Genomic DNA, 12553 nt, shown 5'->3' on the forward strand with positions numbered 1-12553 from the left:
TTATGATAATTTAACTGGAAAAAGATTCAGCAAGAACTAACTCAGTTCAAACACCCAAATGCATTCAACAGAAACAAAAACAGATTAGCTGGCATCTAAAAGAGCAAAACAGAACAGAATATTGCCAATAAATGTAAGCTTTCTACTGACTTTTCATGGATTGCTGCCTTGTCGTGGCTAAGGGGCTTGAGTAATTCACAGAAGCTATGGGCTATGCCATGCAGGGACACCCAAGACGGACAGGACATAGTGGAGAGTTCTGACTAAACGCGATCCACCTAGAGCAGGAACTGGCAAGCCACTCCAGTATCTTTGCCAAGAAAACTCCATGGACAGAAACAAAAGGCTAAAAAATATGATGCTGGAAGATGAGCCCCTCAGGTCAGAAGGCGTCCAACATGCTACTGAGGAAGAGTGAAGGACAATTACAAGTAGCTCCAGAGCTAACGAAGTGGTTGGGCCAAAGCCAAAAGGATGCTCAGCTGCGGACACGCCTGGAAGTGAAAGGAAAGTGCAATGCTGCAAAGAAAAATACTGCATAGAAACCTGGAATGTAAGATCTATGAACTTTGGTAAGCTGGATATGGTCAAACAGGAGATGGCAAGAATAAACATTGACATCCTGAGCGTCAGTGAACTAAAATGGATGAGAATGGACAAATTCAATTCAGATGATTATCATATCTACTACTGTATTGTGGGCAAGAATCCTGTAGAAAGAATGGAGTAGCCCTCATGGTCAACAAAAGAGTGGGAAAAGCTATACTGGGATACAATCTCAAAAATGACAGAATGATTTCAATACAAATCCAAGGCAGACCTTTCAACATCACAGTAATCCAGTTTTATGCAACAACCACCGATGCTAAAGAGGCTGAAATTGACCAATTCTATGAAGACTTACAGCACCTTCTAGAACTAACACCAAAGAAAGATGTTCTTGTCATTATAGAGGACTGGAATGCTAAAGTAGGGAGTCAAGAGATAAAAGGAACAACAGGCAAGTTTGGCTTTGGAGTTCAAAACAAAGCAGGGCAAAGGCTAATAGAGTTTTTTTCAAGAGAACAAGCTGGTCATCACAAACACTCTTTTCCAACAACACAAGAGGCGACTCTACACATGGACATCACCAGATGGGCAATACCGGTCAGATTGATAATATTCTCTGTAGCCAAAGATGGAGAAGCTCTATACAGTCAGCAAAAACAAGACCTGGAGCTGACTGTGGCTCTGATCATCATCTTCTTATACCAAAATTCAAGCTAAAACGGAAGAAAGTAGGAAAAACCACTGGGCTAGTCAGGTATAATCTAAACCAAAATCCCTTATGAATACACAGTGGAAGTGAAGAACAGATTTAAGGAATTAGATTTGGTGGACAGAGTGCCTGAAGAACTATGGATGGAGACTCCTAACATTGTACAGGAGGCAGCAACAAAACCATCCCAAAGAAAAGGAAATGCAATAAAGCAAAGTGACTGTCCAACAAGGCTTTACAAATAGAAGAAAAGAAGGGAAACAAAATGGAAGGGAGATAGGGAAAGTTACACAAAATTGAATGCTGACTTCCAAAGAATAGCAAGGGGAGACAAGAGGGCCTTCTTAAATGAACACTGCAAAGATATAGAGGGAAATAATAGAAAGGGAAAAACCAGAGATCCATTCAAGAAAATTGGAGAAATTAAAGGCACAGTTTGTACAAAGATGGACATGATACCATAAAAATGGTAGGGACCTTACAGAAGCAGAAGACACCAAGAAGAGGTGTCATGAATACACACACAAATTATACCAGAAAGATCTGGATGTCCCAAATAGTGTGGTTGCTGACCATGAGCCAGATATCCTGGAGAGTGAAGTCAAGTGGACCTTAGAAACCATGGCCAACAACAAAGCCAGTGGAGGTGATGACATTCCAGTGGAACTATTTAAAATCTTAAAAGATGACGCTGTTACGGTGGTACACTCAATATGGCAGTAAGTCTGGAAAACTCAGCAGTGGCCAGAGGATTGGAAAAGATCAGTCTACATCCCAGTCCCAAAGAAGGGCAGTGCCAAAGAATGCTCCAACTACCTTACAATTGCACTCATTTCACATGCTAGCAAGGTTATGCTCAAAATCCTACAAGATAGGCTTCAGCAGTATGTGGACCTAGAACTCCCAGAAGTACAACCTGGATTTTTAAAAAGGCAGAGGAACTAGAGACCAAATTGCTAACATGCACTGGATTATGGAGAAAGCCAGAGAGTTCCAGAAAAACATCTACTTCTGCTTCACTGACTACACAAAAGCCTTTGACTGTGTGGACCACAGCAAACTATGACAAGTCCTTAAAGAAATGGGAGTGCCTGACCACCTTCTCTATCTCTTGAGAAATCTATATGTGGGACAGGAAGCCACAGTTAGAACTGGATATGGAACAACTGATTGGTTCAAAATGGGGAAAGGAGTATGACAAAGTTGTATATTGTCTCCCTGCTTATTTAACTTATATGCAGAATAAATCATGTGAAAGACTGGACTGGATGAATCCCAAGCTGGAAGTAAGACTCCCGGAAGAAATATCAACAACCTCAGATACGCAGATGACACCACTCTGATGGAAGAAATGGAGGAGGAATTAAAGAACCTCTTAATGAAGGTGAAAGAGGAGAGTGCAAAAAATGGTCTGAAGCTCAAAAAACAAAACAAAAAAAAAACAAGATCATGGCCACTGGTCCCATCACCTCCTGGGAAATAGAAAGGGAAGATATGGAGGCAGTGACAGATTTGACTTTCTTGGGCTCCATGATCACTACAGATGGGGACAGTAGCCACAAAATTAAAAGACGCCTGCTGCTTGGGAGGAAAGCGATGACAAACCTAGAAAGCATCTTAAAAGCAGAGACCTCACCTTGCCGACAAAGGTCCGAATAGTCAAAGCTATGGTTTTTTCCAGTAGCAATGTATGGAAGTGAGAGCTAAACCATAAAGAAGGTTGACCGCCGAAGAATTGATGCTTTTGAACTGTGGTGCTGGAGGAGGCTCTTGAGAGTCCCCTGGACTGCAAGGAGAACAAACCTATCCATTCTTAAGGAAATCAACCCTGAGTGCTCACTGGAAGGACTGATCCTGAAGCTGAGGCTCCAGTACTTTGGCCATCTCATGAGAAGAGAAGACTCCCTGGAAAATACCCTGATGTTGGGAAAGTGTGAGGGCAAGAGGAGAAGAGGACGACAGAGAATGAGATGGTTGGACAGTGTTATCGAAGCAACCAACATGAATTTGACCAAACTCTGGGAGGCAATGGAAGACAGGAGGGCCTGGCGTGCTCTGGTTCTTGGGGTCATGACTTAACAAATAAACAACAACAATTGACTTTTCAAAATTGCTAAATAAACAATACCTGCTCCTGCTCTAGTAATTCCTGCATGAAGAAATTAATTGAACCATTCATTACAAATCATTTAACCCGAGTTGTTTGGCATCCAAGCCCAGTTCACAGTAAAATATATTTTTTTAAAAGTTACGATGCTGGCTTAACCAAAACTGCTGCTATTGGGAATTCACCTTCTGAACATTCTGCTCAAACTGTAACATGAGTTATACTGGTGCAGGTGGTTCCTGTCCCCTTTCAGGTGCACAGGTGGAATGCAACAGAAATGAAAAAAGGACAGGTTACTTACCTGTAAACATGGTTCTTCAAGTGGATTCTCCATGAATACACACTAATGGGTTAAGTCAGCACTTGTGCTGGCCTCTCGGAATCTTCTAGAGCTGCAATAGAAAAGTAACAATGTTCAGGTTGCCCTGCACTGAGCATGCTCAGCCCGCCAACGGCTCAGTTCCACATGTCCGCCATGTGAAAGTTGCAACGTCTTACATCCACCAGTGACGAACATGTGGGGAGGCCGGGCGGGACGTGTGTATTCATGGAGAATCCACTTGAAGAACCATGTTTACAGGTAAGTAACCTGTCCTTCTTCAACGTGGTTCTCCATGAATCCACACTAATGGGTGACTAGCAAGCACACTTACAGGATGGTGGGCCGTCACTGAAGCAGTGAAGTCAAAACAGCCCTTCCAAATTTGGTCTCTGCTTTAGCCCGAAGGTCCAACTTGTAGTGGGTAACAAAGGTAGAAGCATTGGACCAAGTAGCAGACCGACAAATCTCTTGGATGTCGATTCCTCTTAACAGGGCCGTAGATGTAGCCATGGCCCTGGTGGAATGGGCTTTGAGACCGTCCGGCACAGGTTTCTGCAGCAGTTCATATGCCAGAGAAATGGTAGAGACTAGCCACCTGGAGAGGGAAGAGGAGGAAGCTGGAGAACCTTTACGGGGCCCATAAAAGCAAAGGAACAGTCTGTGGGTCTGTCTGAAGTCTTTAGACCTGGTAACATAATAGGCCAGGGCCCTACGAACATCCAAAGAATGGAGCATGCGCTCAACTTCTGTAACAGCGTTAGGAAAAAGGGTCGGTAAAATCAAAGGTTGGTTAACGTGGAAATCTGAAACGACTTTGGGCAAAAACGTAACGTCTGGATGGAGAACAACCTTATCTTTAAAGAATTGCAAATAAGGGGGGTCAGCGCGGAGGGCAGCTAACTCGCTTGCCCTCCTGGCCGAAGTAATGGCCACCAAAAATAGAGTCTTGAAGGATAAAAACTTCAAGTCACAAGAAGCCATAGGCTCGAAAGGATGCCTGGTCAAACAATGCAAGACAGTCTGCAGAGACCACTGAGGCACTGGTTTCTTAGCCGGGGGTCTCATATTGGAAAGTCCTTTGAAGAAGGCCTTGAAGGTTGGGTGAGAGAACCACCGGGATGACTCCGAACCAGACGGTTGAAAAGCTACAATAGCCGCCGTATAAACCTTTAGTGTTGACAGAGACAGACCTAGATCAAAGAGATGTCTCAGATACAGCAGAAGAGATGATAAGGAAACAGGGGAAGACTGCAAGCCACGTTCCTTAGCAAAGCGAAGAAAGTTCCTCCACTTGTAACCATAAAGCAACTTGGTTGCAGGTTTCCGTGCCTTGTCAATGACCTCTGTCAACGCTGGAAAATCCTCCACGCTGTTAAGTGGAGTGTCTCCGGTTCCGGGTGAAGGACATTCCCTCCGCTCTGAGTGAGTAAGGTGGGAAGTGATGGTAGTGCTACTCTGTCCACTGACATTTGAAACAGCGTGGAAAACCAAGGTCGACGCGGCCACCAAGGGGCAATCAGGATGGCCTCTGCCCTCGTCTGCGACAGTCTGACTATGACCCTCTGCAGGAGTGGAAGAGGAGGGTAAAGGTAGATGGGGTCTCTGTCCCAGGGTATCATAAAAGCATCCCCTAGGGAGTCTTTTCCCCTGCCGGCCCGAGAAGCATATTGTGGACACTTCCTGTTGTGTTGTGTGGCAAACATGTCCACCAGTGGAGGACCCCATCGCTGACAAAGGGCGTCGAAGACCGTCTGGTCCAGCTGCCATTCGTGAGATTGAAAGGGACGGCGACTGAGCTCGTCTGCCAACTGATTGTCTGATGTGGCAACATGGATGGCTACTGGGAATATGTGCCTCTGGTAGCACCATTCCCAGAAGTGTACTGCCAGAAACAGAAGGGACTTCGACCTTGTGCCCCCTTGCTTGTTCAGGTAATACATCGTGGTGGTATTGTCCGTCACAACCTGCACAGCTTTGCCTTGTAAGAGAGGGAGAAAGGCTCTGAACGCCTTTATTACTGCGAGCATCTCCAGATGGTTGATATGTAGAGATGCTTCTTGGGGTGGCCACAGAGCATGAACCTGGTGTTGTAAACAATGTGCCCCCCATCCCACTGGGCTGGCGTCCGTTGTCACTTGTATGGTAAGTTGCAGGGGGCGAAAGGGTCTGCCGATCGACAGGTGCGGATGAAACAACCACCACTGGAGTTGGGCCGCAAGTTCTGGGGTGACCCTGAGGCGCTTGTGTTGACTGTCTATTGCCGGATTGAACAAGGCTAGTAGCCACGACTGGAGAGAACGCATTTTGAGCCTCGCATGGGGCAGAGTGGCCGTTGTTGAGGCCATGAGTCCCAACAGATGTTGTGCTAGTTTTGCCGAAACTGTCCTTCGTGATGTGAACTTCAGGACTGCTCTCCTTATTTTCTTGATGCGTTCTGGAAGTGTGAACATGCGAGCTTGTACCGCATCCAGTCTGGCGCCTATATAATCCATCACCTGAGAGGGGTGCAAATGTGACTTCTCGTGATTGATGGATAGGCCCAAAGCCCGAAGTGTGTGTAGAACTTGTTGAGTGTCTCGATGTGCCTGCTGCTCGGACGTGGACACAATCAGCCAATCGTCGATATAAGGGTAGATCTGGATCCCTTGCAGACGAAGATAAGCTGCCACCGGAGCCATACACTTGGTGAAGGTCCGAGGAGCTGTGGAAAGGCCGAAGGGGAGAGCCACGAATTGGTAAACAGTGTCCTTGAATATCAAGCGAAGGTACTTCCTGTGGGACTCGTGGATCGTCACGTGAAAGTAAGCATCCTTCAGATCCACCACCACAAACCAATCTCCTTCCTTTAGCAGGTGAATGATGCCTTCCAGAGTGACCATCCTGAACCTCCGAACATCGAGATAGGTGTTGAGATCCCTCAAGTCCAGTATGGGTCGAAGACCGCCGTCCTTTTTGGGTACAGTGAAGTACCGGGAGTAAAACCCGTTCAGGACGTCTCTGTAAGGCACTTTCTGAATAGCCTGCTTCTGAAGTAGAGTGAGAATCTCTTCTTCTAGGATGGGGTCGAAGGATGTATGCCTGACCCATCCTAGAGGAGGCAATTCTGTAAACTCCAGGCGGTAGCCTGAGCTGATAATTTTCAAGACCCAGTTGTCTCGAGTGATCTTGCACCAGCTCTGGAGGTAAGGAGACAGGCGAGTAGAATGGTGGGTGGCCTGGATGCTCATTGGGAAGTCAAAGGTATTGTCTTGATTTCCGGCCGGGGGGCTTAAAGGATTGACGCTTGTTGCTCTGTGGCCTGAAGCTGGAGGCTGAAGAAGAGGCCTGAGATGATCTTGCAAGTGGTGGAGGCTTAAACTGGCGAAATGCAGAGGATGTCGCCTGCTGGTAAGGTTGTTGTTGTACCTTAGACCGCCAGTGGAACTTAGAAGGTCGTGGTTGCTGATGTACAGCATAAGACTTGGCCGTCTTCTTACTCTTATGCAAGTTCTCTAGGTTCTCGTCCGTTTTCTCACTAAACAAACCCGAGGCATCAAAGGGCAGATTTCTGATCCTGGATTTGATGTCCTCCATTATGTCTGCTGAGCGCAGCCAAGCATGTCTTCTCAGTGTGATGATGGATGCCAAGTTCCTGGCATTAGCATCCGCCACATGACGTGAGGCTAACCGCTGATGTTTGGAGACTGTCTGAGCCTCAGCGTGGGCATCAAGGCATGTCTGCCTTATGTCTTCTGGCGCTACCTGAAGTGCTGGGAGTACTCTAGCCCATAACTGTTTCTGATAAGCCCCCATAGCAACAAGGTAGTTGAGGGCCCTGAGGGCAAAGGTCGTCATAGAATATAACCTTCTCCCCAACACTTCCAAGTCCCTACCCTCTTTATTGGTAGGGGTGGGATGACCCTTAGCAGGTAAACGTCCTGCACTGGACTCTACCACGAGAGAGTTAGGAGCAGGATGTTTCAAAAGACACTCAGTCTTTGGTCCATGCACTCTATACATGTTTTCAGTTCTTCTGGAGAAAGTCGGTGAATCAGCTGGATGTTCCCAATATCCAGTGATAAGGTCCATTAGCTCTGGTACATAGGACAAGCTAACCGGACGAGACCTGTCCTTATGAATGTCTCCAAAAATGAGGTCATCCTCCCTGGAAGGAGACTTCTCAACCTCCATGCGTAGAGTTGATGCCATCCTGGAAACCATCTGTGGATAGGATGAGAAGTCCTCGGATGGAGACGATGGATGAATGTCTGCTGCATCAGATGGGAGTGGTTCCCCTGGCACAGGGGTGTCAAGGGAAGCATCAGACGCATCACCATCCTCTTGGTCGGAAGAGGGGCGAGAATCTTGTTCCTCGTCATCCTCAGAAGACCGAGGTGTGGGCGAAGGTAGAGACCCTCCTGCAGGCTTCGAAGGTTTAGGGAGGGGTGGTCTACCAGGAACAGGAGGGGGAGCCACAGGCTTCTCCGGCGCCGACGGTGTCGAAGGCACCGATTTAGTAGACTGCCCCTCCGGAGATAAAGCTCGATCTTCGTTACGGGGCACCGGTCTCCGATGTCGTCGCTTTTTCGGCGGCGAAACGGAGGACGAAGAAGAAGAGGAATAATAGGTCCTCTTCCGGCGTCTCTTTCCATCCCTCGATGTCGAGGAGGAGTCGGTAGAGTAATCCCTCCGACGTCGATGTCGTCGTCTCGACCGTCGCCTCTCCCTACTATCATCAGAGTCCGATGTGGAGTAATCCCGGCGTCGGTGCTTTTTACGCCTATCGGCGTCGGAAGCCCGCTTGCGCTTACGATGGCGCTTGTTCTTTTTCGCCGGTGGTTCGTCCTCAGGCTCTGACACCGGGCGTCGAGGAGGGTCCGGGCGTCGAGGAGGGTCCGGTCGTCGAGGAGGATCGGACTCGACGGGCTTCACCGGTCTCCTTGGGGAGGACACGGGCGACTTAGCGGTCGGCGATCCCGGTGTAGACGACCGGGATCGAGATGCCCGTCCGGTTAGAATAGGGCTGTCGGGCTGGTCGGTCAGGCCAGAGATAATTCTTCCAATCTGGCTGACCGTAGGAGACCTCTCGACAACGACCAGCGGTTCCTGTCGGTGTGGAAGAGAGGCTCCCGGCTCCGACATGGATTCCCGATCGCGGGATGAGTCTTCTAAGATCGGTGAGGGCAACGAAGTGGAGATAGGTGGGACCACCAAGGTAATCTCCTTCGACTTCGTCCCCGTTTTAACCGACTCTTTCCTCTTTTTCTGGTGTTCCGACGTCGATGGGACTGCGGTATCAGTTGAAGCCGATGAAACCATGGTCTTGGAAGAAGACTTCTTCTTAGACTTGCCCTTAGAGATCTTCTTAGAGGGCTTGTCCGGAGTGGTAGCCGAGGTAGACGGGACTACCCGGATCTCTGAACGTACAGCCGAAGAGGAAGGCGCTACCTCCATAGCAGATGGCTGAGAGGCCGAAAGAGTTTGTTTCCACAGTGAATACTTCAACCGCTGTTGACGGGCTTTCAGGGTAACTTTGGTGAACTGTTTACAGTGTCTGCACTGGGATACCAAATGCGATTCGCCCAGGCAGTACAAACAAAGCGAATGCCCGTCCTGAAAGGGTAGCTTTCTAGAGCACGCGGTGCAGAGACGGAAAGGTCCTCTCCTGGGAGATGGCTTTTCCTTCGGAGGCATAGGGCGGTAGACCAAACCTCTAAGTCGCAGTAGACCAGACTTCCACAGGAATAGAAAGCCCGGTAGACCAGGAGTCAGAAGTGAAGAAATGTGTTCAGCGCGCCTCACAGTAGGAGGTCAATCAGCGGCAATCGAACAAGTCCGGTTGGCGCGTGGCGCCTCAGCAGGAGGCCTAATAGGCCAATTAGGCCAAATTGGCCTGAAGAAAAACGCCAGAAGCTAGAGAAAGGTCAAAATCCAGTCCAAATTCAGGGCAACGACAGGCAGATCAGCGGTATTCAGTCCAAGTCAAGAAGACGAAGAAATACAGAAGAAATCAGCCAAAAACAGGAGCTCTATCCGAGAGGTTCCAACTTTCACAAGCGGAAAAAAGGAACTGAGCCGTTGGCGGGCTGAGCATGCTCAGTGCAGGGCAACCTGAACATTGTTACTTTTCTATTGCAGCTCTAGAAGATTCCGAGAGGCCAGCACAAGTGCTGACTTAACCCATTAGTGTGGATTCATGGAGAACCACGTTGAAGAAACATCTGTAGTCTCAAAACCTGATCTTCTTGTGTGTGGTTTCCAAAGAATCCTGTGCTTGCTGCTCATTAGACAGCCAGTCTGGCTTAGTGTTATGTCTCAATGCAGCCTTTGTAAAAAGACAGAATAAAATACAATATAAGTAAATAAAATACCAGTAATCATCTCTCCTGCATGATGGCCGGACTTAAGGAATCCAAAGACGGTTTTTGACTGGTAAGCGCAGTCCACACAGGCTTGCACAGCCTGCTGAAGCACCACATTCACGGGACCCGGTCCAAAGTGATCTGGAAGCTGTTGAACCTTCCTTTTATCCAGATGAGGCCCAGAGTTTCCATGCTTGTTAACATAGACACAAACTAAAAGAAAAATCATGATTAGGGGCTTTCATTTTATTAATCTTAACATTCCTACCCTTTAACAACAACATATATATTCTATATAAAATACTATATTATGAAATTCTTATAGAAAAGGCAGGCTTGCCTACACTTGCCCAAAAACCCATGTCTTTGCACATTTATATGTATCCTGCGGGCTTGTCAGTGGCTATATTTGAGAAATGACGAGGGGCAGCCAGTGCTCTATCACTGCCCATGCAAGGTACTCCTGGCTACTTTAACCTCCAGAGTATCCCTGAATTCCCACACCGTCAGCACTTCTCAAGAATCGACAAATCAGTGGCTTTAGCAAAAGGGAAATCCCTTCAGAATCTCTAATTGTCATTTTGTTTGCCCTCATAGTGCTGCTGAGAAATAGACTGAGACCCTGTTCCCCATACATGGATAGGAAACATTATCCAAAACCCTCTTGCCAAACTCGTGGCATGGACTGCTTCAGCATATGCAGCAAGCCTAAGATCTACCATTTAAACACATTAAACAAACACTTGTTACCACCATAACTTTAATTTCAAGTTGATGATGGGAAAGGTGGGTTAAGGGTTACTCTTCAGATGACAAGCCAGTGTTTGAGGTGGTACTGAAAAGCTTTTTATTACAGAGGTAGGTTTAGTATTGCTGACGCTGCGTGTCCAAAATGTAATGTCCAGAGTGTATGAGAGGAAAAAAAATGGCTAGAAAATGAGGAACAAATACAAGACAAGCACTACAGAAAAACAAAAAAGTAGTAAAAGGGGGTCTGGGAGAATGTGGGGTAGAAGGAAAAAGAAGATTAGAACCAAGCTAAATAAAAATAGGAGTAAGGATATGTTAAATATACAGTGAGTGAGCAGGGAATAAAAGACAAAAAGAAATGACACCATTAGGAAGATCAAGAAAAGTGGAGGGGAAAAGATTTCATATCAAGTTTCAGTACCAGAGATGCAGGAGAGGGAAAGAATAGGAAGATGGGAAGATTGGTTAGCAGCTATGTAAGAATCTAGAAAACAAAGAAAGTAATGGGAAAATGATTGTTAAAAGGGCAAGAACGGGCCAAATGGTGGAATGCGAAGAGAAAATAGGATCACACTCCAAAGACACACCACAGTTGCGGGAAAAATAACTCTCTCTACCTCTGAGAGAAGCACAAGAGTCTCTTGCAGTTTGGTTAGAAAATCAAGAGGCACACTGCTTGATCAAGCATCAGCAACATCAAAGAAGACACTATGTCCCTTTCATCAGTTAGGGTCTTTTCTGTATGATGCTATGATGCCTGATTACGTCTACAGGTACTGTTTACTTGGTTTGGTCAGGATGTGCTGGGAGGGGGGGAGTGTGGGTCAGGAAATCTTGGTAAGAAGGGTTCTGTTTGGCTGGAGCAGTCTGATGTAGAATGATCAGGGAGAGAATGGTTTTGGAATATGAGAGCTGGGATTTTGATGGGGAGAGAGATGATAAACTGAAGCTAAGCAATGCTGAGTTCACTATGCAGAAGGTGTTATGAAGAGCTAAATATACAAGCACACATAGAAGCACCTAAAGGTTGTTGGCAGGAAAGAGGAAGAGAGGAACCAAGTGAAGTTTGTTAAAGAAAACACTTTATTCCTGTAGTGATTGTCTTGTTACTCAACAGTCAAGTGACAAGACAAAGGAAACTTTCACACTGGTGTAAGAAAGAGGGACATGACAGATACCTTACAGGAAACTGAAGGCAAAGGAGACGGCTAGCATTGCTGAGTCAGATTCATTTTTCCAGTGCACTAGCTAGAAGGAATACTATGCAGTTAGCTACGTTTGTAAGAGCCAAACATGGATGAAATTGCCTTATTTTAATAAGGCGAAGCTGCATGCATGCATAAAAAGTGGTAGTTTCTGTCTTTTAAAGGTACTTGGGATCACCATGGACATTCTTTCAATGGGTTTCAAATTTATACAAAAAACTCTGAACTGGATCCAGTGTCAAAACCTCTTAACTATTTTTAGAACTGGGCTTCATCTCATTGTCCATTTAGCACTCCCGTGTACCTTTATAGTAACTCAAGAATCAGGTGGCTACATCCCCTGAAAAGTGTATTTCCCTTACCCCCTTTTTCTAGACAGCAGATCAGCTCACCTGTTGAAATCACAGCTGCCATTGTACCACTGATACCAGGCCCATCTTTATGTATTTGGGTGGTACTGTTATCCATTTTTGCAGAGGTCAGAGGAGGAGAAAATACCGGTGTTTGCACTGGTAAGCTTTTTTTCTGTTTGAAACAAATAAATAGCTTTTTCTTAAATTGTTTTAAAAG

The 12553-nt window shown here is 46.5% G+C and overlaps 2 protein-coding genes across 5 annotated transcripts in view; both read right to left on the bottom strand.

Annotated features, from left to right (window-relative positions):
- Positions 1-12553, bottom strand: part of SCML2 (Scm polycomb group protein like 2) — a 68340-nt gene that overhangs the window by 14907 nt on the left and 40880 nt on the right. For all 4 annotated transcript variants that reach the window (XM_020789160.3, XM_020789159.3, XM_020789158.3 and 1 more), the window contains 2 exons: positions 12376-12508; positions 10038-10241 (listed from right to left, as the gene is read on the bottom strand). In XM_020789160.3, the coding sequence (XP_020644819.3) occupies positions 10038-10241; positions 12376-12508 (337 nt within the window). The remainder of the gene's footprint in view (positions 1-10037; positions 10242-12375; positions 12509-12553) is intronic.
- Positions 3665-6774, bottom strand: LOC144588170 (uncharacterized). Its single transcript, XM_078390416.1, has 2 exons — positions 4019-6774; positions 3665-3757 (listed from the first exon to the last, which is right to left on the bottom strand). The coding sequence occupies exon 1, from the start codon at positions 6772-6774 to the stop codon at positions 4033-4035; it is 2742 nt and encodes a 913-aa protein (XP_078246542.1). The 3' UTR covers positions 3665-3757; positions 4019-4032.

This window comes from Pogona vitticeps, chromosome 3 (genome assembly GCF_051106095.1).
Source record: "Pogona vitticeps strain Pit_001003342236 chromosome 3, PviZW2.1, whole genome shotgun sequence".
Taxonomy (NCBI): Eukaryota; Metazoa; Chordata; class Lepidosauria; order Squamata; family Agamidae; genus Pogona; species Pogona vitticeps.

What these genes read in the sequence shown, in the direction of transcription:
- LOC144588170 (XM_078390416.1), bottom strand. Translation starts at nt 6,774, where the DNA reads ATGGGTCAGGCATACATCCTTCGACCCCATCCTAGAAGAAGAGATTCT.